Source organism: Lycorma delicatula, chromosome 8 (genome assembly GCF_047948215.1).
Source record: "Lycorma delicatula isolate Av1 chromosome 8, ASM4794821v1, whole genome shotgun sequence".
NCBI classification, from domain to species: Eukaryota; Metazoa; Arthropoda; class Insecta; order Hemiptera; family Fulgoridae; genus Lycorma; species Lycorma delicatula.
This window is the reverse complement of record NC_134462.1, coordinates 10,765,245-10,792,804: the sequence shown is the minus strand read 5'-3', so window position 1 is coordinate 10,792,804 and position 27,560 is coordinate 10,765,245. Positions and strand designations below refer to the sequence as shown.

Below are 27,560 nucleotides of genomic sequence, written 5' to 3'. Positions count from 1 at the left end.
TAGTAATGTACTGAAACAATAGTTTCAGCCTACATTTATCTGAAATAATTTTAATTTAGGATAAACCCTGTTGCCATTCCTTTTAAGACTATAAATTTAAATAGTGCATTTTTAATGTGGTTAAATAGTACGACTAAAGTAAATAAACTAAGATAGTAGTTACTATCAACTATTAAAAAACAATTTCCTAGCCATTAAAAGACATGTATTATTAACCCTACAATGCTAACGTATGTAAATTGTTTCATTAATGCTACATATCGTAAAATTTATGAGGATTTAAAAAAGAAATTTTTTTTATTTTCAAAAAAAATATTGTATTGAAAAAAATACATAAAATAAAGGATTTACAAAGGATTATTTTAGAAGTCTTTGGTTTACTTATCTTGTGCACAGTTTACACAGCATTTTCCTCGGTGCTCTCCACAGATCGGCTTGTTACAGCAACAATCTTTCATCTCTTCACTGATGGACAAATTCCACAAATAGTATGAGGCTGGTGTTGTGGTTGAACAGTTTGATCTACTTGAAGAGGTACTTTCAAAATGTCTGCAATACACTCATGAAGTTGACGTGACAAGTTTGGTACTTCCAAGCGACGCTTGGAAGCCATGGCTCCCAAGCTAAGCCATGGTTTAACCTGATCACAGTGAATTTTGTGAGCAAATTCTCGTCTTTATACTTGCTACTGGTTTAGGCCCAATTTTATGTTGGATATGTATATGACATATGAAATTACCAAAGCTATGTTTATCATGCCATAAAACACACAATGGGGCCACCTTTTTGACTTACAACTAGAAGACATTTGATTACACAGTTGATCCATTGAATCTACTCCACTTTTAGTAACCTTGTATATTTCAATGATGTGTAGCTTCTTGGAGTTCGGGTCGATTGTTGACTTTTCATCACATGTTGGTAGTAGCAAGACTACTTTATTATTTTTTTACCTTATAGGATACCACAGTTTTGAATTCATCAAAGCAAAACATACTCAATCCAATTTTTCTGCCCTTTAGATTGACCATTTTAGGGGTATCTCGTGTTTGTCCTTACACAAAGTCCCAACAATAGTTAGTTTGTAAGGATGATCAAGTAACAAGGTGGCCAGAGGCACTGAATTAAACCAATTATCAATTGTGATATTCTGATAGGAACCATGAATTGTTTCTGACAATTTTTTGACAAAAAATTTCAGCATGTGGCAAATTTCCAGTTTGCATTGTTTTCACAGTATAAGGAATTGCACCTACCATGAATTTAGTTGAACTCTCACACATCATGACAATCTTAATCCCGTATTTTTCAGACACTTATTAGGGATATACATTCTGCAGCTACAATGACCTCAAAATGCAAGTAACTGTTCATCGATTGTTACAAATGACTAAGGTTTATAAGAACTTCGACAGGCTGCAACAAAACAATCCCACACTTCTCTTATTGGTGCAAAGCTTTCTATGTTCTTCTCAAGTTTCAGCATGATTAAATCTTAAACATTCTAATAAAAAGTCAAAGCGATCACAGCTCATCGTTGTATGACACCTTCCACCACAAAATTCAGGGTTGAAAAGTTCCTTTGAGGGCATATGGTTATCTTTTTGGGTCACGGAGAGACTAAGAGACCCAAAAAACTGTCTTAATTCCAGGGGAGACAATTCAGAAACTGTAGCGTTTTGCTCACGATACTTTTCCTCGCAGCAATCTTAGGATTAATATGCAAAAGAATTTTGCTTTTAATTTCTTCAGTGAAAAAGATATTAATTATTCCAACAGGATCTTTTTGTTTTTAGCTTCACCAAGTCCTGTTGTGATATAAATCACATTTTTTTTGAGGACCTATTTTGTGCCTGAAGAGGCTTATTCGTCCACCTGTGACCATTTTTCCCTTTTAAACTAATATTATTACTCACTACAATTAGGGAATTGTCACGGGAACATTCAACATTCACTTTCATTTGGTTGGTGGGAGCAGACTGTGGTTCAATGATACAGTACGACTGAAAAACTCTCTATAGAAAAGTGAGGAATTACAAGAATTCTGTACCAGGATTACAAGAATGACATTGGGAGGATACCTTATCCGCTTCACAAGTTGTGAGGAACACTCTTCACCAGATGACTTTCTAACCAAATCTCTGTCAGTGACTACAAAACTAAGTTCCATGTTTGAATTGTCACTGTTTATAACAAAAATCATGTTCTAAAGCATCAGTTTCATTTTCTGAACCATTACCTTCAAAACTTTAATTACTACAATTACCTTCAGTATTAATTCATCTCCGATCAAATGAGCCAATTTATAGCTTGAAAACTTTAAAACACCAATAACAAAAAATAAACTCTTTAAAGAAAACAAAAAACTCTAAAAATTAAAATGTAAAAAAAAATCCTAACACTATAACTAATGTATTGTAAAATTTATAAGTGGCAGTTAAAAAATAGTATAACGGACAGACTCAAGAAAGCTGAACAGCTACTGACTATTGTGTCTAATGCTTGAAGGAACGTAACAGGATGAGCAAGTCTATTGTTTCAACACACAGGGGAGGAAGCATGTTTGCTGTTCATAAGATTTACGATACATTAGCTTTCTGGAGTTAACAACATACCAGAAATACATTGATAAAAAAACCACATAGAAGATACTTTCAAAACAGATTAATTCTGAAACTTCAATTCTTCTTATTTTAGAAGATTATGGTCTTTAGACACTAGATATAAAACATGAACGGAGAATTTTAACAGTACGACATAACACAATTAAATTCTAAACTTTGAACATAAATGTTGTAAAATTAATGAACTTTATTTTATAACAAGACAATTATAGAAAACATTTTATTTAATACAAGTTTAATTATAAACGAGATACATTTTTAAAGCATAAAAGTTAAAATCATTTAAAGAATTATTTTTAGCACAACAAAGAGCAGCACGACAGTTGAAACTGGTTGATTAAAGAAAAGAACAATGCACCTATCTATATTTATTATCCTTATTATGGATGGATTAATATAATGTGAAATCATTTTATTACGCATATCACGATATGCGTAATAAAATGTATATCACAATATACACTATAGTTCCACTATGGACTATAATACAGAGATACTCGCATTTCATTTGATTCAGGAAATGTACAGACAAAAATCATTACTGCATACTGTACGCTGATGCCACCTACTGGTAGATTAGCTAACTACATACTAACACATACACAAATATCAACTAACTTTAAAATGGTTACTCAATGTCAGTGTGATCAAGACAAATGATGTGGTGATAAAATGATCGCACTGTAGAGAAATGTAGAAATTATAATTTTCTTAGAGGACAAACAATTTGTAGAAAGAACTCTTTTTGGGTTTAAAAAGAATAAGGAGTTTCTTCGCTGACTTTTTAAGATAATTTAGTAATTTTATGAACCATTGAAAATTAAACATATGAGGCACGTTATTTCGATCAGATATTGGAACAAAAAGGCGATAAAATATTGGAGATCGCCTACTTACCATCAAGCTGAATTTGATGTAATTTTTTTTTTTGTCTTCAGTCATTTGACTGGTTTGATGCAGCTCTCCAAGATTCCCTATCTAGTGCTAGTCATTAATTGATGTAATTAATTTGGGCAAATATAAAAAAATGACTCCACCATACAAATGACATCAATAAATGAAAAGAAATGGTCGGAAAGAAATTTAAATAACTGAATACCAAATTACGGAAAAAGTATTGTGATCATGTTTTTAAGTATTACAGTATTATGGACTATGGACATTATAATACAGTGTTTAAAAGATCTAACTTTTAAATTACTACATTTATCTTATTACAATAAATAACTGAATATTATATAGTTATGAAGGCTAAATATATATCACATGAAATAAATAAAAATAAAGTACACAAAACAAAAACAAATAATTAAATAAAATTAATAAAAACAAATTAAAACTAATAAAAAATAAAAAACAATCACAGAAGAAGCTATTTGTAGTATATAGTTTAGTCAGTATAGTTCCCTCAGTCACGAATAAAATATCCTTTCCCAATATGCATGAAAACTTCACTTACAATACCTGTGAAATTATATCTTTGTTGTTAATTAAATACAAATAAATGAGTAGCATTTCTTACATCTCATTTCAAATATATTGGATCGTACTCGGGCATTGAGTATTTAAAATCTCATCCTTTTCATTTCACAAACTAGATTATTCATTATCTTTTTTAACAAAAAAAAATTAGAATATAAATAATTTCTAAACTAGTAGACAGCAGATGCTGTATAACCAAACAGCTGAAGTTAAGAATAATACATATATTACAAATTTAAGAGATAATAAAAAAATCAAAACTGTATTTAAAAATAACTATATTTAGTCATTTTATTACATTTTTTTATTACATTTCAATTTTTTTAATAAATTACATTTTTACAATTAAAATCTATATTTGTTATTATAACAATGAGATTTATAAAAGTTGAACCAAGCCAATATACTTTAATGAAAAAAAAATTTAATATTCTTGAAAATGTAAAAAAAAAATGGTACAACATTTAAGCTATTTAAGATTTAATAAATCAATAAAATAGGTTTTTCAATTCTTTAACTCTCTGAAGAATTAGTGATGCAAAATTAAAATTTTAAACCTACTTTCCCAATAAGTAAAAGACTTTGTCTGCTTTTTCTGAGTCACTCATATTATAAATTAGAATTTGTTATTTATTTTGATGCTGAATGAAGTACTTCATCACTGTAAGCTTGAGGAATACCAGAACGACCAGGCACAGATTTTGTAACTGGTACTTGACCAAGTGAAGGATCAAGTCCTTGCCAACTTCTGAAAAACAATCGCAAAAGTTAATTAATAAAAACATTTAAAAAATATATTGCTGAAATTTCAGCTAATAAGGAAGAAAAAACATTCAGAAATATAAAGGGTAGGGAAAAATGTCTTCATATTTTAATGAAAAAATAAAACAAGGTCTTATTCTCTATATAAACACTTCAAATAAAATTGATTAAACCAAATATAAGACAGATCAACCACCTTTTGCCATTTTTGAGGTAAATTCATAATATTATCACTGCGTGTTTCTGGACGAAAAAATGCGATAATTGAGTTTCACAGGACTCTTTTGAAGTACACTTTATACTGTTAAAAATGTATGTTAAGAGCAAACAAATAGTAGTCTTGACAGTGTAAAATCAAGACTGTACATAGTGGTTACATCAAAACTTCCCAGCCAAGCTCATTCAATTTTCGATACATCACCAATAATGTGTGTTAGATCTGACACGGTCATGATGAAAGAAAACAACTTTCCTATCAATCAATTCTGGTCACCTTATTTTGATTGCTTAGTGTAATTTTTCCAGTTGTTGACAGCAGAGATTAGGAATCAATCATTTGACCGAGTGGTAGTAAATCATAGTAAACAATTTCTTTCCTATCCCACATACACACAGCATCTCTTTTTTGGCATCAATCCTGGCTTTTCCATAGCGGACTTCACCTTGCTTAAACCACATCATCTTTTCAGTACCAAGGTGATCTATTTTTGTTGCCCACGATGATCCATTTCAAATATAGTTTGATTTCATTTTGTTTTACCAGCAATTCAGAGATGAAAATTCGATCCATTAAATTTTTCATTATAAAATCATGTGCCACCCAAAAATCAGGCTTTTTTTTAACCAGCTTCAACAAATGGTTTAAAACGTTTTGTGATCAATGTTTAGTTCTTTACTGAAATCACTACCAACACAAGGTCCATCATTCACATCAAAATTTCCTGATTGAAAATTTCTTGAACCAGCTTTATACCACATTTACTTATACTGCACCATGTACATAACATCAAACATTTTTTTAGCAGCCTGAGTCACATATTCTTCCTTTTTTTGTAATAGAATTTCAAAATATACTGAATTTTTGTTTTACTTCTCAATGAAAAAAAAAAATGATCACTTCAAATTTCAAAACAGTGGCCACATTAATTTTTAAATCATTAAGTCTCTATTTTGTATTTTATTAGAAAAAAATCATTAACATTAATTAAAAATAAAATGACATCTCATTTTGTTTATATACATATGCTCAAATATAAGAGAAGAAAAATCAGTTCTACAATTTAAAAATAACCTTACAGGGCACACATATGATTGCATTAAACATACACAAATCCTTCAATGAAATTTAACTAACATGATATAATTTTACACAATTCCAGTCAAATATTAAAAGAAATACTGACAATGAATAACAAAAAAACAACAATTTTTTACCTGTTTGACAGATTTGAAGATAATTTATCAAGTGGCATATCTGCTCGCAATTGTATAGTGCCATCATCTCCAGATTGAACTGTGATATCCTCAACATCTACATTATAACGAATTTTATTACTTACTAACGACACATCAGGATCTAAATTTGTATTACTTTCTGGCAGTTCTACATAATAATTTCCACCTATAAAATATAAACACAAAAACATAATTAAAAGACTTTACTAACTGACTGTTTACTCGCATACAATAACACTTATTTTCTTAACAACAATAAGCATTTTGGTTTACTTCTGCATTTTTGTTTATTATAACACTGATTTGATTTATTATTCATCATCATTTGAAGAAAAATCATTGGCCTTTCAAAGACATTTAATTCAATTAAGACAAGAAAATAACTTTTTAATGGGGCAGATAGGAAATGCTGACCCCAGTTTACACTGACTTGCCACCAGATTTAACAATTAATGCTGTTAGTGATAAAACTGTTCACATAATTGTGGTTATGAAAAAACAGCAATGTACAGTCATGTTGGCAGTACTTGAAGACAGCAAAAAAAATTCCACCATTTATTGTGTTTTAGAGAAAAACCCTTCCAAAAAGTGAAAAATTACCTCCTGATGTCATTAAGTGCCAAGAGAAAGAATGGATAAATAACGTGCTAGTTTTAGAGTGGGTAAAATGTGTGTGTGAGAGGACACACGTTTTACCCACTCTAAAATTTTAAAAATTTTCAGTGATGGGAACAGTTTCTGTGGATATGTAACAGATAATTTGAAAAAATAATACTTTGAGAAAAGTAAAACAGTGCAAGTTTGTATTCTACTGGAATGACGTCACTACCCCAGCCATTCAATGTTTGTATTAATTGGCCTTTCCAAGCTCATTTGAAACATTTTTATTAAAAGTGGATGGCAACTACAGTTCTGTACTAGTACAGAAAGACTGAAAAAGCACAGTTTGACATAAATACGCGAATGGATCTAGACTGCATGGTATCTTACTTCATATGATTAGGTGGTGTAAAGCTTCAAGAAATACTGCATTTCTAGTTGGAAGTGAAGTTTGGAAAATGAAGACGAATCATGCCCCTCCTGAAATCATGCCCCTCCTTCTTCAGATTTACTGTATTAGTTTTGAATTTGCTTGTCTTTTAAAATGATTGTAGGATGTTGCTACAATAAACTCTTTGTTCTTTTTCTGTTTCAGATGTTGCCTATGTGTATTTCCATATTTTTTACAGTATTTATCAATGTAACATAATTTTTTTACATAATGTAGTATTTAATAACAATTTACTTTTAAAATATATATTTTATTATTTTATTTTTATTGCACAAAAAATAAATAGAAATCAAATGAAAATTTTACGTTTTACCTTTTTTTCCAAAAACTAAACCTTAATTTTCAGGTGCCCATTATATGCAAGGACGCAAAAGGCAAGGGTGTATGCAAGTTACAGTAATTAAATATGTAATTTTTCAAATAAATTACACCAATGTTTTTTTTAACATTTATTTTTTATAAAATAAATTAATTTTATATATATACAAAGGCTGTCCCAATATAACTATCAGTAGGACTCACATTTCCAAACAATGATATCAAGAGATCCAACAGTGATATAGGAATGTAGTACAACTCATAGAGTGGACTATGAAGTAGTTTAGATGGAGAGAGAATTCTCAGTGTTATGTACATTTGAAAAAGTACATACACTTAACCACACTGTTGTATATTTACAACAATTATTCAATACACAAATCACTCTCATTACCTTTCACCGCTTGACTGCAGAAGAAATTCTGGACTTAAAAAAGTTAAGGAAGAGGTTAGCCAACTACTATATAAGGAGTGTCTTGTTGGGAGTAAAACACAGATGATGAGAAAGGACTGATTTAAGCTTTTGAGATGTGAATATGGAGAACGATGGGGAAAAAAATATGAACAGATAAAATGGTGACTGATAAAATAATGAACAGGATTAAAGAAGAAAGAGCACTAATGCAAGAAGAGTACAAAAGAAAAGAAAATGGTTAGGACATGTGGTTAGAAGAAGTGGAATCTTGACAATGCTTTGAAAGAGTTAGTAAAAAGAGAAAGGAAGCAAGAAAGAAGAAGGATGAAGATAATAAAGAAGGTGAACTAGAAGCTACAAAGTGATGAAGGGGAAGGTGATCAAGGACAAAAATGGATGAAGACAATGATGGTGTAAGGATCCTGCCACAGAACACCAGTTGATGATGATGATGATGATAAACACATTTTTAGACTCTTTCTAAACTGGAAACCACTGACTGGGATACCAATAAAGTGGTTTACAGAATTAAAAGCAGATAAATGTCTGCTTTCACAGTTTTTCATATTAAAGGGGAACTTCTTTAATATAGATGGGATTGGGGAAAACAATTACTTATTACAGGGCTCAATTAGTTTTTCAGTAGATATCACAAATTAAGTATTAAATAAGACTGTAATGAACTTAAGATTTTGATGATGATAATTAAAAAATAATCCAGTTTCATCATTGCTGTTCTTTGTGTTGTAGATATGGGTCCAAGGGGAAAAAACTATCCAAACTTTATACACATAGTAGCTAATAACTTAAGCAATAATCATAACTGATTAATACATAATACCTTAATCATACCTTAATACTAATACCTAAATCATTATTGATTATTTTTAAAATATTAATCAAGGTGACTTCATATCAATATAATGCTGAGTTCTTGCTACAACACTCCACTGCAAAATATTAAAAAATGGCTGTCCAAATGTGCATGACGAAGAGCAGAGTGGAGAGCCCAGTATTCAGATCGACAAAAATCATTGAACAAGTGAACCGAAAATTGCAATGTGATCGGTGATTGATGATTAGCTGATCGATTTCCGCATGTTAGAAGCACCTCTAACTACAAGATTTCACAGAAAAGCTTGAATATCACAAATTATGTACAAGATGGGCACTGAAAATGCTCACCAACCAAAAGAGCAAAGAATGTGCAGTAGATGAGCATTTTGGACCACTATTGCTATTGACAAGATAGAGATGATTTTTTTCCCACACTGTTATGGGCGACGAGACATGGATATTCTACACCAACACAGAATCTAAACAACAGTCAATGCAGTGGCGCCATTCAAGTTCCCCAAAACCGAAGAAGTTTAAGCTATCTCCGTATTTAGTTGAAAAATGTTTGCTACTGCTTTTTGGGACGAAAAGGGAAATTTTGGACGAAATCAACCAATTTTGGTTGATTTCATGGAATATGGATCAACAATTACAGCTGATGTTTACTGCAAAATATTCTCACCAAACTGAAACGTGCAATCCAAAATTGATGATATGGAAACTATAGTCCAGCATAGTTCTCCTTTACGATCCTCCTTCACGACTAACATGTGTCCTCACACCGCTACCTTAACCAAGAAGAAGATTCAAGATTTTCATTGGGAATTTTTTTAACCACCCTCCATATAGTCCTGACCTTCAACCTAGTGACTACTTCCTCTTCTTGCAATTGAATATGTGGCTTGGTGGACAACGGTTTGAAAACAACGAGGAACTCAAGACTGCGATTTTCAGCTGGTTCAATTTCAGGTGGCGAACTTCTATGCAGAGTAGTTAAAGAAACTGGTGCAGTGTTACGAAAAGTGTTTAGAACTGAATGGCGATTATGTGGAAAAGTGAAATAGATATATAGTAAAATAAAGTGTAAGTAAAAATTTGTCTCACAAGTTATTTCTTTTAATGACCAACCTTTTACTTTATGAATGTGCCTCGTATATTATGCAAACATGACGGACATCCCTTGATGTTCCTAAAATTCTCACATAAGTTCATCACAAAATTGAAAAGTACATTTCGTTTTATAATTTTGTTTTTTAACATAATTAAATATGTATAATTTGTTCCCTTGGAAAAATGAATAGTGTTGATTGTCTATAATTGACTTGAAGGAAAGAAAGCCTAACAGCAATTAATTTCTCAATATTAATTTTATTCTGGTTGGCAATCCATAACTAATACTGACTGATGATAACAATAGATGAATTTTTTGTAGCGTGTGAAAAATGCCATGCCAGGACTTGAAACAAATACTTCTGGATGAAAGACAAATCACTCCACTACAGAGATCAGCCCTTTTATGAATGAAATATTTTGTGATTAAGTTATTTAAAAATAATAATTATTTCCAAAATACAGTTAGTTTTGATACGATACCTGGTATAACATCTCTAAAATCACTGGTTGAAATTTCACTCCATGATCTTGCTTCATTCAATGCCATTTCTGCTTCCATTATAGATACAACTGGCTGATAGAAGTCTTTTTTGTTTTCCAGAACTGCTTCAGGACACGATATCATTACATACATTTCTATCTAGAGAGAAGAAAATATGTTTACAAATTATAAATAAAAATAAACTCAGTACAAATGCATGATTAAAAAGTTATTATAAGCACCACACCTATTAAGAGAAATAACAGTTCAATTATGTCTTTATATAAAAAAGACCAGTCTGGCCTCTCTTCACCAAACTCTTGTCTTTACAGTTCTGATACTAAAAGGACTGCAGGTGGTTCCACTTTCATCTGTCTTACAATCTTTTATTTATGCTGGAAGTAGAGGTAAATATGATTTTGGGTAACAACTCATCATAATAATTGCCTAAATTAAAATGTATGAAAGAGATTAAAAGAGAGTTTAATCTCTTCATTTCGTTTCCACAAATGAAGAGTAGTATTTGAAAACTTGGAATTACTATGAAAATAAACTAGGAGAAAAGAAAAAAGAGAAGAGCCAAAATGGGTGTACAGATTTTAGAGTTAAAACAGAAAATATTTTTAAACCGACATGAAAATTGGGAAGAAGGTAATAGATGTAATGATGGCAAAAGATTTAGATATTATGGAGTTGAATAAAGTTAAGTAACAGGCAAGAGCCAACAGAGAAGTAAAAATTAGATATAGATCACTATGAAGTGATAGAAGATATTGTAGAAATCAGAATGGGTTTAATTGTATAAAGGAGTAAACAAGGTTTGAGTATGAAATAACAAAAGAGATTTGTTTCAACTAGGAGAGAAGAAATTTTCAACAGAAAGATTGGATGAGATAGGTAGCCAAAGTAAAAGAGGACACAGGTATGATTCAAAAGTTTTTCAGGAGTACCTCAACGGATAATTGATTGATTAGTAAATAAGAATCACATCAAGAATTAAATTTATGCTATTATTACATAAGATTCACATACATGTGGCAGCAGCTATCTATACTTTTCTGCTTTCTACTAAATTCTACTTTCAAAATAATTCCCTAACTAAAAAAAGTATATACATTTAATTTCAAAAGATTTCTTAAGGACTACTTAATTTCATTAATATTTAAACTATCCTCATATCCTGTCTATAAGTTTTGTATATAGTATTATATCTCCTAATGACAGAAATAACAAAACCAGATATTACTGCTTCATTTTTAAATAAGTGCTCTTTAAGAACTAAGATTAAAGTTAGTTTATAATATGAGGCACGTTCAAAAACTATTCCAAAAACAAGCCGTAAGTTGAAAACTTTGAACTGAGGTGAATAGACAGTACATGCATTACAGCACATTCATGATTTTTCCAGTCTCATCAATTAAGACACTTCTCACAAGTATGTGATTGATTGTTAACATTTGCATGTTACTATATCCCTTGAATCTATGTTAAAATCATAAAAGACAAAAGGTATTCATTTGGAGTTGGTCAATCCACAAAATTAGGTGGTATTTTGTCTTAGAAAGAATAAGAACTAAATAGAAAATTTTTAATCTTTATTAATCAAACTTATCAATCTATGCATTTATTAGTACTGATAAATTTTTTTATATCATAGACAGATTTGAGAAATAAAATTTGCAGTCAGAAAACTAGCAGTAATAAAAGTATTACGAGCTATTTATTAACAAGATTCAAAAAAATTATTATATACAGTTAGCAATGTATAACCTTATCTATGAAACCAAAAAAGGTATCCTAAAGGGATTTAAATGTAAACTACGTTTCAATTTAAGACATTCGTTTCATTTTTAAAATCCCATGAAAATACAGAAAATAACTGTATGTATGAGTGTATTGTGTGTGTGTACGCGCGTGCACATGAGTTTATAAGTGAGTGAGCACATGTGCACACATGCTTGAGTGAGAGGGGGGAGAGTGAGCAATAAACACTATTGTTTTATCATAGAGTTTGAGAGAAAAATAACACCTTTACCCTGTTTTGAAGTTAATCTATGGCTATTACCAAGTACTTGACTGATAATTTTATTTTGATGTAGAAACACTGGTTAAAAGCAAAAACTGGACAAAACTATTTTTTATTTTCCTAAAGTGTACGTTGCAATCTGTTCAACTATTGAACAATTAGCCAAGTCCCAATGAGATCAGGATGGTAAGTATGACATAAATGAGGAGTAGTGTTCTATAGACTTAGGCCGACCTTTCCTGAGATGTGCGATTATTAATTGAACCCAACCACCAAAACACACTGGTATCCACCCTATTTTACTAGGATTACTAGGAAATTTTACTAAGATTTGAACCTTAGAACCTTTGACTTGAAAATCTGCTATTAAACAACTGATTTGCAATGAAGAATTTACCATTAAACTGGTGGAAATAACTATAACAATTAGTTATCATTCTCATTTAAAAAAAAAAAAATATTTTTTTGGTTGAACAACAAATGACAGATGTAGCACATAAAGTTGCAGACTTATTCTTTTATGAATTCATGAAATGGATGAAACATTTAAATGGAAAACTAAAAACTCAATACAATAGAATTCCAGATGTTTAAATACGGTTAAACTTCAGATGACAGTGACTAATGTAATGTAGGTTTTCAGACACAAAATCCAGAGGTTCACTCGCCTTCTGTTTTTCTGTTGCAGTGTGAATAGGATGGCCAGATCAGTCTTTATCAACAACTATTGAGTGCTCTTGCGAGAATTTATCAATTCATCTGTGTACTGTTTTACAATGCAATTCACAATTTATAAAATAACTGTGAGGTAAATTTACACTGAACATTACTATAAGTGTAAATGAATCAATTTTAATATCACTAAACTATTTTAGAACTACTATCATTAGATAGTACATTACATCTTCTGCAACCTAATGATTCGGCAACAATTAGAACCTCTTGACAATATCTATTTGTTTCTAGTATCCTGGAAACTGAAAAATATGAGTAAGTCTAAAGTGCCAACATTAAAAGCCTTGTTTAATAAACAAATTACCTTAGATGAGAAGAATTTTTATATTACTAACCTCTGGGAAATTAGCCAATTTTGCTACAGTTGGTTTACCGATTGAAATTACATAACATTTTTTCCCTTTTCTTCTTATAAGAGTAGAAACTCTTCTGATTGCTTCTAAAAACCCATTTACACCAAGCGTTCCTACAATTATACCGACAGTTTTTGCATCTCTCAATTTCTCAATAAAATACCAACAACGCTGCAAAGTTTTTCCAATATCAACAGGTTCCAACTGGCCATTTCCAGAGTAACAATATATATTTCCTGTAAAATAAAACAAAATAACACAAATATATCACTTGCAATAGTTTCACTTTATATTAAGATAAAATTCCTTGAACCATGTGATGGCAAGTAATGCATGGTGGATATTCAAGGCTCATATGATATATTTCAAATTATACCTACTTAAAAAAATCAGAAAAGTTCATATGAATACATGAACAAAATGTAATAAGTACAACTGAGAATAGGTTGATCTGAATTTTTAGAAATAATAATAGAATTTAAGAAAAGGGTTATAGAGGTAAGAATTTTAGAGGTAACTCTAATTATTAGGTGATAAGTAAGGCTTAAACTAACAATGTATTACATTTTACAGAGTAATTTTTCATAAGTGATATTTTGAGTCGCTGACTAAAACATATTCAGAAAGATAGACGTGGTTCCAAGAATAACATTAATAAAGTTAACTACATAGATCTTTACTTTTTAGATTAAATTCTATTTTAATATTTGATTTACCAAAATCAAATGAACTGTTCTCAGAACATCAGCAATTAAATAAATAATTATACTCATAATTTTATTGGGAAAATGAGTGGTAAATTTTTTTGTACTGTTGTCTTCTATAATTTACTAAAATTGCATTTTATTTACAAATTTTTTTTTGCATTTCACGCAAAACTGAAGCAAAAGCATGATGTTTCAATTTGTAAACATTATCAAGTTAGCCCATTACCTCAATTTGGGTCTGTTTGTATAGGATTATGGTTGGGCAATAACTTTGTTTACAAAAAAAAAACTCGAAAAATAAAATTATTTAGAGCAGGTTTGCTCAAATTAAAATCAAATTTTTACCAATGGTCTGACCTCTTTTGATGACAGACACAAAACAAGCCAGTAGCACAGAAAGGTCCAGTTTTGAAAGTACAGTGTTTAGAAAAGTAATGACATATTCATTGGTTTAGCTAATACTGGAAAAAGGTAGGTAGGTAGTTTGCATTACTTAATTCATCATTTATATTTAAATAATTTCTTTTTCAATTGGATATTAATTAGAGAAATAATATAACATTATTAATATCTTATTACAATAAAATAAGAGAAGGTAGGTAGGTAGTTTGCATTACTTAATTCATCATTTATATTTAAATAATTTCTTTTTCAATTGGATATTAATTAGAGAAATAATATAACATTATTAATATCTTATTACAATAAAATAAGAGAAACATTTATTAGCTGCAAAATGCCAATTTGAAATAAACTCATTGGCTTAGTACAATTTGATTGTAATTCTATGTGAAACAATATAATGATTTTTAAACAATATATTAATTTATACCTAATATAAATACAGACACATGTTTGGATGACATACTTAAGGCCTATATATGTTTTTCCTTAACATATCTGAACATTTTATTCATATTTCAAAATTTTATGGTAAGTGGTATGTAAATGAGATCTCAAAAACAATTTTGATCATTTCTTCAACTGAAAACAAACAATAATTAGAAAAAATTACAATACCTATAACAATACAAACATTTTCTTTAGTTAGTAACTGTTTGAAAATGTTGAACACATATTATGGAACATGAAAATGAAAAGTAATCTGTTTAAATTAATAGTAATTATTAATTTAAATTTTTAAATAATGTAATAACATTACAATAACATTGAATGAAAGAGGGCTATTCAAAATGGTGACATCACTCCAACAAAAATGTGATGAGAGAGTATGTTGATTACTGAATGAAAATTTATTTCAGAAGCAACAAAAAGACTGTGTTGTGTGTAAGAGTGTCTACATAGTACCAGTCCATTCTTAAGCAATTTTTCTTAATTATTTGTCACACATTATACAATGTAGCAAAAAAAAAATTAATTAAGAAATTATCGTATTAACAATGACAGCTATGAAATAAAATAAGAATAACTCTTGGATAGATAACAACTAAATATAGACAACAAAAACAAGGTAATGGTGAAGTAGCGAATAAGACATGAATGTTATAAGATGAACTGATTCAAACTGTTTAGAATTAAAGAAGCAGCAACTTCACTGAGTACTGCCTCCACATTCTCACAGAACCTATCCAGAAGAAATGGGATCAAAGATAAGAAAAGGAAGAACGAAAAAGGAGAGGATTATCAACCTGGAGAGGAATACAAGTACCACCAGGAATTTGTCCTTTCCAGGATCAAACAGTAAAATAATATAGGATCCTTAACAATAAAATAAAATTACACTTACCGCTTAGCGATATGCGAAAATTATAAAGTAATCGTGATTCTTTTGGCCCAATAAACACGATATCTTTTGACTCATTACTATTATCTAGACAATAACCACGTCCTAATTTATAAATAGAATGTTCTGTACCACCACTTAAAAGGCAGCATGTCTTTGAGCATGCGCAACTGTGATTTTTATTTTTAATAGGTTCAGCCATAACAACATCACAGTCAGATAATCCATCACGAATAAATTCTAAACAAGCAAAAACAAACACGCATATTAAAATAAAATACTCTTTCACATGTAGCAAAAGACCTGGTAGTCCAATTTAATCAGTCGTATAACAAGACAAAATCATATACCAGGTGTACAAAAAAAATGTGTAAGGGTTTTAATTTTTTACACAATATCTTTTGGACGAGGTGTAGAATGTTGATTTAAGACTAGAATAAAAGAGAAAAAATATAAATTTTAGCTCCTAGCTTTCCAGTTCACAGTGCCACTAGCAAAGATTGTGACTCTGAACAGAATCCCTATTCTGTGTTTTGCAGTTTGCTAAATGTGAACCCAGTTACAGTTCAACATGGATTTATAGAAAGTTTAATTGTGAGCCTTCAAGTGACAATAACATTCATTGATGGTGTAATCTGTATGAAACAACCAGATGTTTATGTAAAAGGAAGAGTACAGGAGGACTGAAGGTGTCTCAAGAAAATGTTGAATATATTGGGAAGTCTTTCCTGGTAGTCATAAAAAATCTGTTAGGAAGACCGGCCATGAACTAGCAATGCCAGTGATGAAACTGTGGAATGTTTTAAGGAAACACTTACATATGCATCCAAACTGTTTATAACAGTTTTGAAGCAACCTGACTGCAAGCTTTGAAGCCTACAGACTACAATGTGTACAGTGACTTCGTAACTGAATGTTACAGTATGAAGATCGTCTTCTGTTTAATAATGAGTCAACATTTCATCTTAGTAGAAAAATTAACACATATAATGACCATATCTGGAGATCAGAAAATCCTGATGTACTCCTACAATATGAAAAGGACTTTCCAAAATTAAGTTTACAAACCGACCTTTTTTTAGCTGAAGCAAGTAACTTGCTTACTTGGATATCTACGTATGTGGCTCTTTCCTGGCAACAAGATGATGCACCTCCTCACTAGCACTGTGAACAGGATCGGTCAGCATGGATCCAATGACAAAGCTTGTTTGTGAACCTCCACGGTCTTCTGATCTGATCACATGTGATTACTTTATTAGGATCTTGTGTACATGCCTCTATTACCTACAATCTACCCGATTTGAGGAAAGGATTGAACCAGCTGTCATTTCCATTACTCCAGACATGCTAGTTAAAGTATGGGAAAACTCTTCTATGAGCTGGGCATGTGTCCCACATGACGAAAGTGCTCACATTGATCAAATGAAGGGAAAAACTGTGAAAGAATTACTCTCATTTTATATGCAATTCATTATTGTAGTCTAAGATAAGAGATATTAAATAGCTTTAAAATCATTGATATTCTTTTCATACACTCCATACATACTATGGTTACTGTTACAAAAACACACTGTTATGTTGATTAACAAACATGAAAAGGAGGAATTCCATTTTTTTTGGAATCCAGTGGCAATTCTCAGAATTTAACTTTTCTTAACTTGTCCTGGTGTTTCAAAAAATTATTGATTGTCACATCAAAAAGTCATTTAGAATAAATTATTCATTCCATTACTTTAGTAACATATCTTTATAATTTGTAGTTTACAAACTTCAATTGGTCCATAAGGTATTAAAGGTAATGTTGTTTCTACTCAAAATTTCAATGTAAAGAGTAACAGAACTTAAAAATATGGAGAAATTGGAATAAGGCCTTTTTTCCATTACAATTCTGATTTATCTAGTATACAGTAAACTAAATGTTTTTTTAATTTATTTTTGCATATAAAGGTGGATCAGGAAAAACAAGAAATTTTGAAATAACTATCACCAATGATAAATATTTTTGCAAGTTTTATTGTTGAAAATTAAAACAATATATACCCCATTAAGGCTGAAATAACAATTTTCAATTTTTGAAAATATTATCGAGTTGGTGGTGGGATTACATGGTCACCAAAGAACTGTCGAATGGTTATCACTGATGTTCTTGCAGTATGGGCCACGGCACCATCTTGCTGGAACCACAGATATCCGTTTCAGGGAAGTTTTTGAGTTGTTCTGGCACAGAGAATTCAAGTATTTAAACATACTTTGTATGTTTAAATACTGTGGGAGAATATTCACAGTCATTGAATATTCTCCCACATCTTTAAAGAAATATGAACCCCATCAAGCCGCATCAGATAAAACACACCAAATGGTAACCTTAAAGCTATGTAAAGACTTATGAGCTACGTAATGTAATTTAAGATTATTAGGGGATCAATATCATTTTTGTTTGTTGACATATCCATTAACATGGAAATGCACTTTGTCCCACATCTACAAATTTTCAATGAAACTAGGGTAGTCATTGATCTTTTTCATCATTTTTCACAAAACTGCAGTCATACCAAAAGGTCCATTGGTTTTAACTGTGCCACAATTTGCATTTTGTATGGAACTGTAAGTCCTGATGGATTCTTCATGGAGTGGTTGTCTTGTCAAGGTACAAAGCTGATAATGTTTATGAGCAAAACATTGAGACTTATTGTGAACGAAATCCAAACAGCTTCAATATTCTCTGAAGTTCTCAGAGTTTATGGAGCTCCTAATGGTTTCTTCTTTAAAGTTGAACCAGTCTCCTCAAAATTCTCAACCTCTGTATTAATCGTATGGCAAGACAGAGCACAATCATGACTTTCTAAATTGTAGTGATACTGAAATTCCCTGTAAGCAGCATGTGCTGTCACCGTTTTTATAATATGCTTTCATGGCAAATGCACATTGAAAACCAGTCCACCAATCCAAGGCAAGGTTGTTCTCCCTGCCTCAACAACACAGTCATGAAATGCTGCCATTTTACATGGCTGGCTTTACAAACCTTACTCTGTTATAAATATATCTAAAAAATTTATAAAAAAAATTTGTGAACCTTTTGGACAACCTCATCATAATTATCCAAAAAACTATAAAACACACGTAAAGTCAAATGTTTTTTTCATTTATAATTTCATTAAAAATTGAAAAATAAACACCAATACCCTTGAGAGAAATTATTATAAATAAATTTATAAATTCACTATAATCTATTTCTCAAGTGTCTTAATATTTCATTATATCAAACAGATATTTCTATTAAAATATGAAGACTAATCGCACACAAAATTAATTAAAAAAAACTTACTCATATGATGGCTATAACCAACATCAAAGACTAAAACTAAAACAAACGGAGATTCCACAGCAGAACAATGTTGTCTTATAATCGATACACATTTTGTAACATCAAGAGAATATTTTGGAAATACATAAAACACTGGTAATCGAACTGTAGGACTTAAACAAGTATGTCCAAAATGTATAATACCATCTGCATTTATATGTTCAGCTGCTACTTCATCAACACAACAACTGCAAAGAAACAAAAATGATTATCAATTAGAAAATAATTACACAACTTCAATTAGACAACATTCTCAACAGGAGTCCACAATGATGTATGTTGAAAATAAATTACGTTATATCACTATAAGTAGCACAGTCTTTAAAAATTAGCTATATGAAAAATATACAATAAAAATAAGATGGGGAAATCAAAAATTTAATCACATTTATCATAATTACTTGATCATAAGAGATATTAAACAGCAAAATCACATCCCCTTTCAAGGAATATAATTTTATTTGCCCAATATTTTATTTGCTTGTATGGTTATCATAAAAGTAGCATGTTCATCAATAAAAAAAAGTAGCAACCAATTTGAAAGTCTTGTTTTTTACTTGTTTTTTATGGCCAAAATATTTAACTTCCATTAGAAATTAATTCCCATTTACTTGAAATATATAGTGACATCATAACTAATTATAAGTCATGATTGCAAACTGATGAGTTCCATTCAATAGTAGGCACATTGACATTGACAACAATGCACATGGAAGTGCAAACTACACCACCCATGATTATCTTCAATACTGAGATGAGTGTTTTAATTAGCAACATAGCTTATTGCCAACTTAACACAAATAACAATATTTTTAAGCAGTTTTTTTTATATTGGTATGGCAAAAAAATATCATGATGAAAACAATCACCTCCATCAATGTAGGTTATTGCTGGATTAATCATTTCTTATTAAAAATGAAATGAAATTCAGTTGATATATTATTCCCATCTTCATATGAAAGAGTGTTGAACAATTTCCTCTGTCAGAAAGATGATGCAGAACAATTTTCTTTTATAACTAAGATGGTGTATGCACTAAATACGGACTCACTGACAATGAAATTAATGCAGTAGTATATCTGAAAATGGTGAAGAGACTCTCAGAAGAAAGTCAATTTAAGATGGATGGCCAGCTAAAGGCATTGTATTTTTAAGTGTCAATAAATACCTATCATAGATTTTCAAATGGATGTGATATAGCACATATAGTGGCAGTTGATGTGGTATAGCAGCATCTCCCTAGCAATCTCATCTGGCACCTCGCAAACTTCATTTTTTCAACCTCATGAAAGAGGGCTATTCAAAATGGTGATAACACTCCAACAAAAATGTGATGAGAGGGTATGTTGATTACTGAATGAGAATTTATTTCAGAAGGCAACAAAAATACTGTGTTAAAACCAAGGGGGCATTTACACATCTATTTCCTGTGTAAGAGTGTCTACATAGTACCAGTCTATTCTTAAGCAATTTTTCTTAATTATTTGTCACACCTTATACAATATAGCAAAAAAAAAAAAGAAATTATTGTATTAACAATGACAGCTATGAAATAAAATAAGAAAAATATAAATCATGTCCACAGAATAATAGCCAGATAGCTAAATATACATTATTATTAACATCTACACACACTACATATATTTACTTGGTAAACTTAGTCGCCATTACACACCAGTTGCTAGAACAAAATAATGGATGAAAGAGGCTGGTTCAACATCTGGATAGTGCTCACTATTTTTTATTGTTTATAATTAATTTTAGGTACTTACGTACTAAAATCGGATACTTACGTATCCGATTGACTACTTTGTTTTTAAATAAAGCTGTAGCTGCAGTGGTGTTAATATGTAAGTACCTAATTTTACTTTGTACACACAAAGTTATTAAAATGTGATGAGACTACCACAATAGAAATATAAAATTGCTTGACAGAAATGAACATTTAGCTTAACATAAAATTAGCTTGATATGATACACATTTCAACTAAACAATAAAAATCATTAATAGTCAAGAGAAAGTAAACTGTTTTGCCACAGAGTTAAAGAACTCCCAGTTGAATGACTATTAGATAGCATTTTTAAACAAGAAGTAAATTTTGGAAAAATTACAAAGGGCTTTACACTTATTTTGAGTTCTATTATTTATTCATAAAATTATAGAAAACTCATACATTTTTTTTTTATATAAATCACTAACTCTGCAATTAATTAAGAATTTATATGTACAATGTACAAATTATTGGGAATGCTAACAATTATGAATGACTTAAAACACTAGATTACAAACATCTACGGAAAATTTTATTTTGATAAATATTTTAGCAAAAAAGTTTATTGTATTATATTTAGAACACTCAGCATCATTATAATATTTTTTTAATAAATTTACCTGCCATATGAAGTATCACCTAAGATATACAACTTCCTGCAGATTTGTTTTTCAAGCCATAAAGACACTTCAACAGAATCACAAAGAAGAGAATCAGGAAACTGTAAACATACCTGTTCAAAAAGTGAAAATTAACTAAAAGGTTGTAGTTATTAATTTCTTTATAAAAAAATAAAAAAATAAAAAAAGGTATTATTTAGAAATCCTCACTATCAGATGAATACTAATCAACTGAAATGCCTGTTTATAGTATCCCGTATCATCTCAACACAAGTTCAATTTTATCACAGTACACTTGGAAAAGTGATAAAGTAAAAAATGTACGTGACCATAAGTGGAATTCAGGCTAATACAAATTAAATTTTTTTATCACAGAACTTTAAATGGAACTCATTTTTAAAACCATTCTCTGATTTGGTGTACTAAGAAGAAAACAAATTAATGTAAAGATGTAAAAGTATAAGGGCCAGACTGTTACAGTGATAGTTCAAAAAGCACATAAACATTGGAGAGTTTAAGACAGTAACTTCTAGAGTTAAAACATAAAAAATTTAAACAATAAATCTACATCTACAACACTGTGTGATGCATGTACATGTGTTTGCTATACCAAATAAGGAGCTAGTGTTTCTATATCTTAAAGAAAGCATAGTAGCTGCGAGCTCTTTGGCAGAGAACTTGAACACTTTTGAACCTGCATGGTAAACATCTACACTATCTGCCACTTTTGATTTATTTATCATCATTTAGTGCAACTGCGTATGTTGTGTGCTGAAATAATGCTACATATAAAAGTTGATTAATGCATTTGTTCATACTTAATATACCATAGTAGATATAATTAGGGTCAAAAAATGCAAGATCTAAATGTCAGAAAGCGGGTTTTAACAGCAGGTGACCCATGCAAGATTAAAGTTAATCATCAATACTATAGACAATTAACTATAAGTTTTGTGAGTTATGGAGACCTGTTCAGTTGCTACTCCATTCTGTGGAAAGAAGTTAAGTTTAAGGTAAGAGTTAAGGTTACACCTTTTGTGGGGGGGGGGAGTTTAGGGATAAATTACCAAGGTTTGGCAATACTTAACACCATCTTGTAGGGCACCTAACCGAATTTATGTTTAGGACATTTGAGCGAATTTATGTTTAAATGGAAATGTGGTCACTACAGAGAGAGACTATACTACATGTTCCATTCATGCTAGTAGTCATATGATGACAGTCACCTTACAACCATTAACAGGTGACTCTTGAATCCAACTCTGAGTCTACTAAGGTTAGTTTATAGTTTATTCCTCTCTCCACAAAACTCCAACCTTAACCTTAACCCTAATCTCTCTCCATAGAACCGAATTAGCATCTCAACACATTACTATAACTCAAAAACTAATTACTAATTAACTAGAGTACTGATAAAACTGCAAATTTATTTTCTAAAATTTAGATCTTCTGTTTTTCTGATTCTAAGCATATCTAGAATTTAACTTCAACAAATACTCAATGTGTAATCTGATTGATAGATATTTTAATCTGATCTATTAAGGTACAGAAGTGGCACTATTAATTTTAAATCACTTGAAACACTCACAACATTAAATAGTATACATGAGAAAGTTTGCAGTATATCAAATGATATGAATACTAACCAACTGTAGCAACTGCAGCTGAACTTATTGACAGAAAAAAAAATTAAATAACAGAGTCTAAATGCTAATAGAATTCACAACCATTGATTACAGATGGAAAAATAATTTAAATCCACCTACCTTTTCTAAATTGTTATCCGTTATCCACTTAACACATTCATCTAAATCATACTTTTCTATTAACTCATTTTCCGAACTACAAATGTCTGGCAACATAACATCCACTTTTCTTTCAATCGCCTCTTCGCTTCTAGTACTAAATCCGGACATGTTAAAAAAATAACAGTAATTCAGTGAACAGTTAAAACACACTTTTCAATACATTAACTTATTACTGTTAAAATGTCTTAAGACGTAATGAGAAAAACACAATTTTGCCGTGAATCTAACACAGATTTTATTATTAAAATAACAAAAGTACATAAAATTACAGCAACAAAAATTCGGTGCTTGCTTTCAATATGCAAGAACTAATAAATTTGATTCTTATCACCAAGTGGAAGCCATTATGCCAATAAAAAAAAATTACACAAGAATTATAACAATAATCTATAATTAAAGATAAACATTATTTTCGAGTAAATACTAATAACTATGAATAATTTCCCAAAATGTTTTTATGTTCAAGAATTATAAATCGAAACTACTCAAACACAAGTAACCACTTTTCAACAAGATTTATATTAAACTGTGCTGTTCACAATCTACCAGATTTAAACGATCTACTAAGCAACATCAATAAATAGTTCAGTTCTCCAAGATCAGTGGGGTAACCAAGAAACTCAGGACGGACTATTCTTGTAGAACTTCTGACTGTACATTCCAATTAATTCAGTAATAAATAACTAAATATCGGTATCTATAATTATTTGTTGTGCTACAGGGTAGATGACCATTAGAAAAAACATACGCATGTGTAGAGCCAGCAGTACGCTCCTATAATATTCGGTACGAAAGTAAAGCTTGTATTTGAATAATCTTACAAACCACTTGACGGAAAGAATGAGTTTTACATCATTGTGGAGTTTTACTTCCACTTTCCTTGCTCACTTATGTTTTATTCTTAAGAGTTTCAATTTATTTCAAGATATAAAGGATTTTGGAAAATTATAGATAAAATATATCCTATTTCTCTCATATTTCCATAAAATCCAACTTTCAGATTAGAAAAAAACTAATGCTTACTAATAGTTCAAAGCACAGTTTGACCTGTAGTTTAAATAAGTTTTTTTTTCGACCAACGGTTTCAGTATGACAGCCATTTAAAGCAGAAGATAATTATTTGGTTCTCCGTAAAGTAGGTATTTTTCAGTCGAACTGTGTCAACAGTATTTTTTCACGGTTCGTACAAATTTTCATAGTTTTAATTCACAATGTGATTGAAAAAAAGATTATGGAGATTGATGTAATTACATCCCAATTGTTGGTAATCCCTATCATCTGTAAAAATAGCGTACAATAGGTTTACAGTGTTCTTTACCAAAACATAACTAACCAGTGCAAGGTGTTTAATGTAAGCCTCGACCTTTAAAAACAGCTGTTGAAATTCCCATCACCTTTACTAGAAAATTTTTCTTTCACAATTCTGTAATAAATTAAAATTATGAAAACATGGTTGTAGCGCACATTAGTATTTTTTTCCATCTTGTATATTAAAAAAAATTGGACTGGCCATCTGGTCGTTCTAGTAGACGGATTGGGCTAATTTTTTTTTATTCTGTTCAGAATGACCCACATATTCGTCATCGGACCTCAAACTAGAGTCTTCTCTGAGAATCTTAAAAAAATCCTAATTTATTCCTTAATTGAGGAAATTTGCAAGGTTATTACTCGCTTGAAGACTTATGTGATCGGTTCATTCAGAGCAGAATAAAAAAAAAATCACCCGATCCGTACAATAAAACATCTGGACGGAATGGAATTAGATTTTCAGTACGCATTTTACCTGTAGTAGAAAGGAAAAAGAAAAACTTGGGGGTTGGGCGAGACGTTGTAAAAGTAACAGGTTTTTCGATGATTTTTTAAATACATAATATTACTTTGTAATAATAATGCTGCGGACCAGCAAGAGGAGGCTACTAACCTTTGACCAACAGCCTAAATAGTTATTTCATTAATAATAGACTTACTGAAACTGTCCATCACAAAAACAAAACATAATTTTGAGTACTTCAAACTTGTGTTCTTAAAAAATGTTATTTATAAAGGTGGCTTATAGTGAGACTGATGTCCCATCACACTTTACAATATACTTTGAATTATTCACTTCCAAAACTATAATAGAGTTTTTAGAGGTATTGATTAAATATGAACATATAACTCATGTTACACTACAATCAAGAATGATAATCAGCTATTGTGCTACAAATATGTAAGCCTACCTCATTCATTTATCTGATACATTTGATTTATTGAAATGAATGCATTTGTGATTAATACAAATTTAAGGGAGCCTTTTTTTTAGCACCTATAGTGTAGATGTAGCCAGAATGTATGGACAGTATCCAAACTGAATAGAATATTACTATCTTTCTACAAAATCCATGAAAACATTTCTCCAACCCTACTGATCACAAGAGAATTTTTCCACCTCCTGGGAAACTGAAACGATTCTTTTCAAACTAATTATAGGTTGAAATTTGGCCTCAGCTGCCACTTTGAACAGCCAACTTATTAAATAGTTGCTCGTTTCAATATTCAAGTGCCTCTTTACAAATTCGACATAACTGAGACTCGTATAGTATAACTCTAAATCTGATTAACTTGCACATTCACAACTGAACTTAAGAATGGAAATTGAATTTCTTTTCTGTCATTGTTGAAGATAATGAAAAAACAGTGTGGGAAGATCATGCTTTGCTTCCTCTCTCCTAAACAGAGTGAAATTTGAGGAGACATTTGTGTTGACATTCTTAAAAACATTTAAAATGATAATTTTTTAATACAGTTCAGAAATTAAATTAAAGCGACAGTCCATCCAGGTAGCAGAGTCCCAATTCACAAAGAAAAAAGAAAGCACAAAAAGCAATCTAAATTCAAAGTAATGCCTTTTTTTTTATTTCTGAGGACTTGTTCACATTGATTGGGTGTCTGATCATCAAACTCTTAAGTCTATGTAAGGCTTATGAACCTCTGTACACAGGTGAGAAGAAAAGACCTGAAATGTGGAAGAGTACTCATGGTTTCACTAAGTCACTACTGTGTCTGTAAAGATTTTTTTGTCTAAATATATGAGAGAACTAACTTTTTATGGTTTATGTAGCCCATTGAAAGTAAATGGCTGAAATCATCATCTTGTATTTAAAAATGAGTTTTATAGTAACTTATCTTCAACAAAGAAAAGATATTGGGGCAAGGAAAAATTTCACTAACTATATTTTCTGACTTTCTGTCACGTGAGGAGAAAAGGTAAACAAAATTATTAATTAAACCACACGCATCTCATTTTATTTAGAACGAAAAATTTAACAGAAGGATAAATCAAAACAATAACATAATAATAAACATCATCATTCATATATTATATATATTTTATTTATTTATAAGACACCGCATTTTTATTTCTTACAAGGAAGGAGTTGTAGGGATAGTTACATAACACAATGTTAAAACTTAACAAACTAGCCAATCAGTTACAGCTCACAGCTATATTATAGCAACGGTTTGAAAATATCAAATTTATTAGATCATACATAATATATTTATTGGCTTAGTATATGACAATTATTATTTTAATTAAATTATTATATTTAGTAATAATACAACAATTAGGGAAAAGTAATAAATATTAAGTATATATTTTTTTCATTTAGATAGTTCAAGAGAAATAATTTTAAAAAAAACAACACAAAAAAAATGTTATACATTAATTTACCATAAAAATATTGTTACACATAAAAAATTAACCGCAAATCAAATTTAAAAATGCATTGTTTAATATTTAAAAATAATAAAATGAAATCATATAAAAAAATCTATAATGAATTTATTAACAGTTTGTATGAAGTTTAACACTGTGTAAAAAAACCTTTGAAAGGTGTAGCAATACGTTACAT

The 27,560-nt window shown here is 30.3% G+C and overlaps 1 protein-coding gene across 2 annotated transcripts in view; it reads right to left on the bottom strand.

The window, feature by feature from the left end:
• Positions 1 to 4,367: 4,367 nt before the first annotated feature.
• The window catches only part of LOC142329606 (2-(3-amino-3-carboxypropyl)histidine synthase subunit 2-like), a 50,239-nt gene continuing 27,046 nt past the window's right edge, over positions 4,368 to 27,560 (bottom strand). The window contains exons 2-9 of one of the 2 annotated variants that reach the window (XM_075374325.1): positions 23,626 to 23,761; positions 21,860 to 21,972; positions 19,429 to 19,655; positions 16,107 to 16,343; positions 13,635 to 13,888; positions 10,538 to 10,697; positions 6,303 to 6,489; positions 4,368 to 4,854 (exon numbers count right to left, since the gene is read on the bottom strand). In XM_075374325.1, coding sequence (XP_075230440.1) covers positions 4,737 to 4,854; positions 6,303 to 6,489; positions 10,538 to 10,697; positions 13,635 to 13,888; positions 16,107 to 16,343; positions 19,429 to 19,655; positions 21,860 to 21,972; positions 23,626 to 23,761 — 1,432 coding nt within the window. In that variant the 3' untranslated portion in view covers positions 4,368 to 4,736. Of the gene's footprint in view, positions 4,855 to 6,302; positions 6,490 to 10,537; positions 10,698 to 13,634; positions 13,889 to 16,106; positions 16,344 to 19,428; positions 19,656 to 21,859; positions 21,973 to 23,625; positions 24,326 to 27,560 lie in introns of those variants that run through there. The other variant, XM_075374326.1, reaches the window with a different exon arrangement.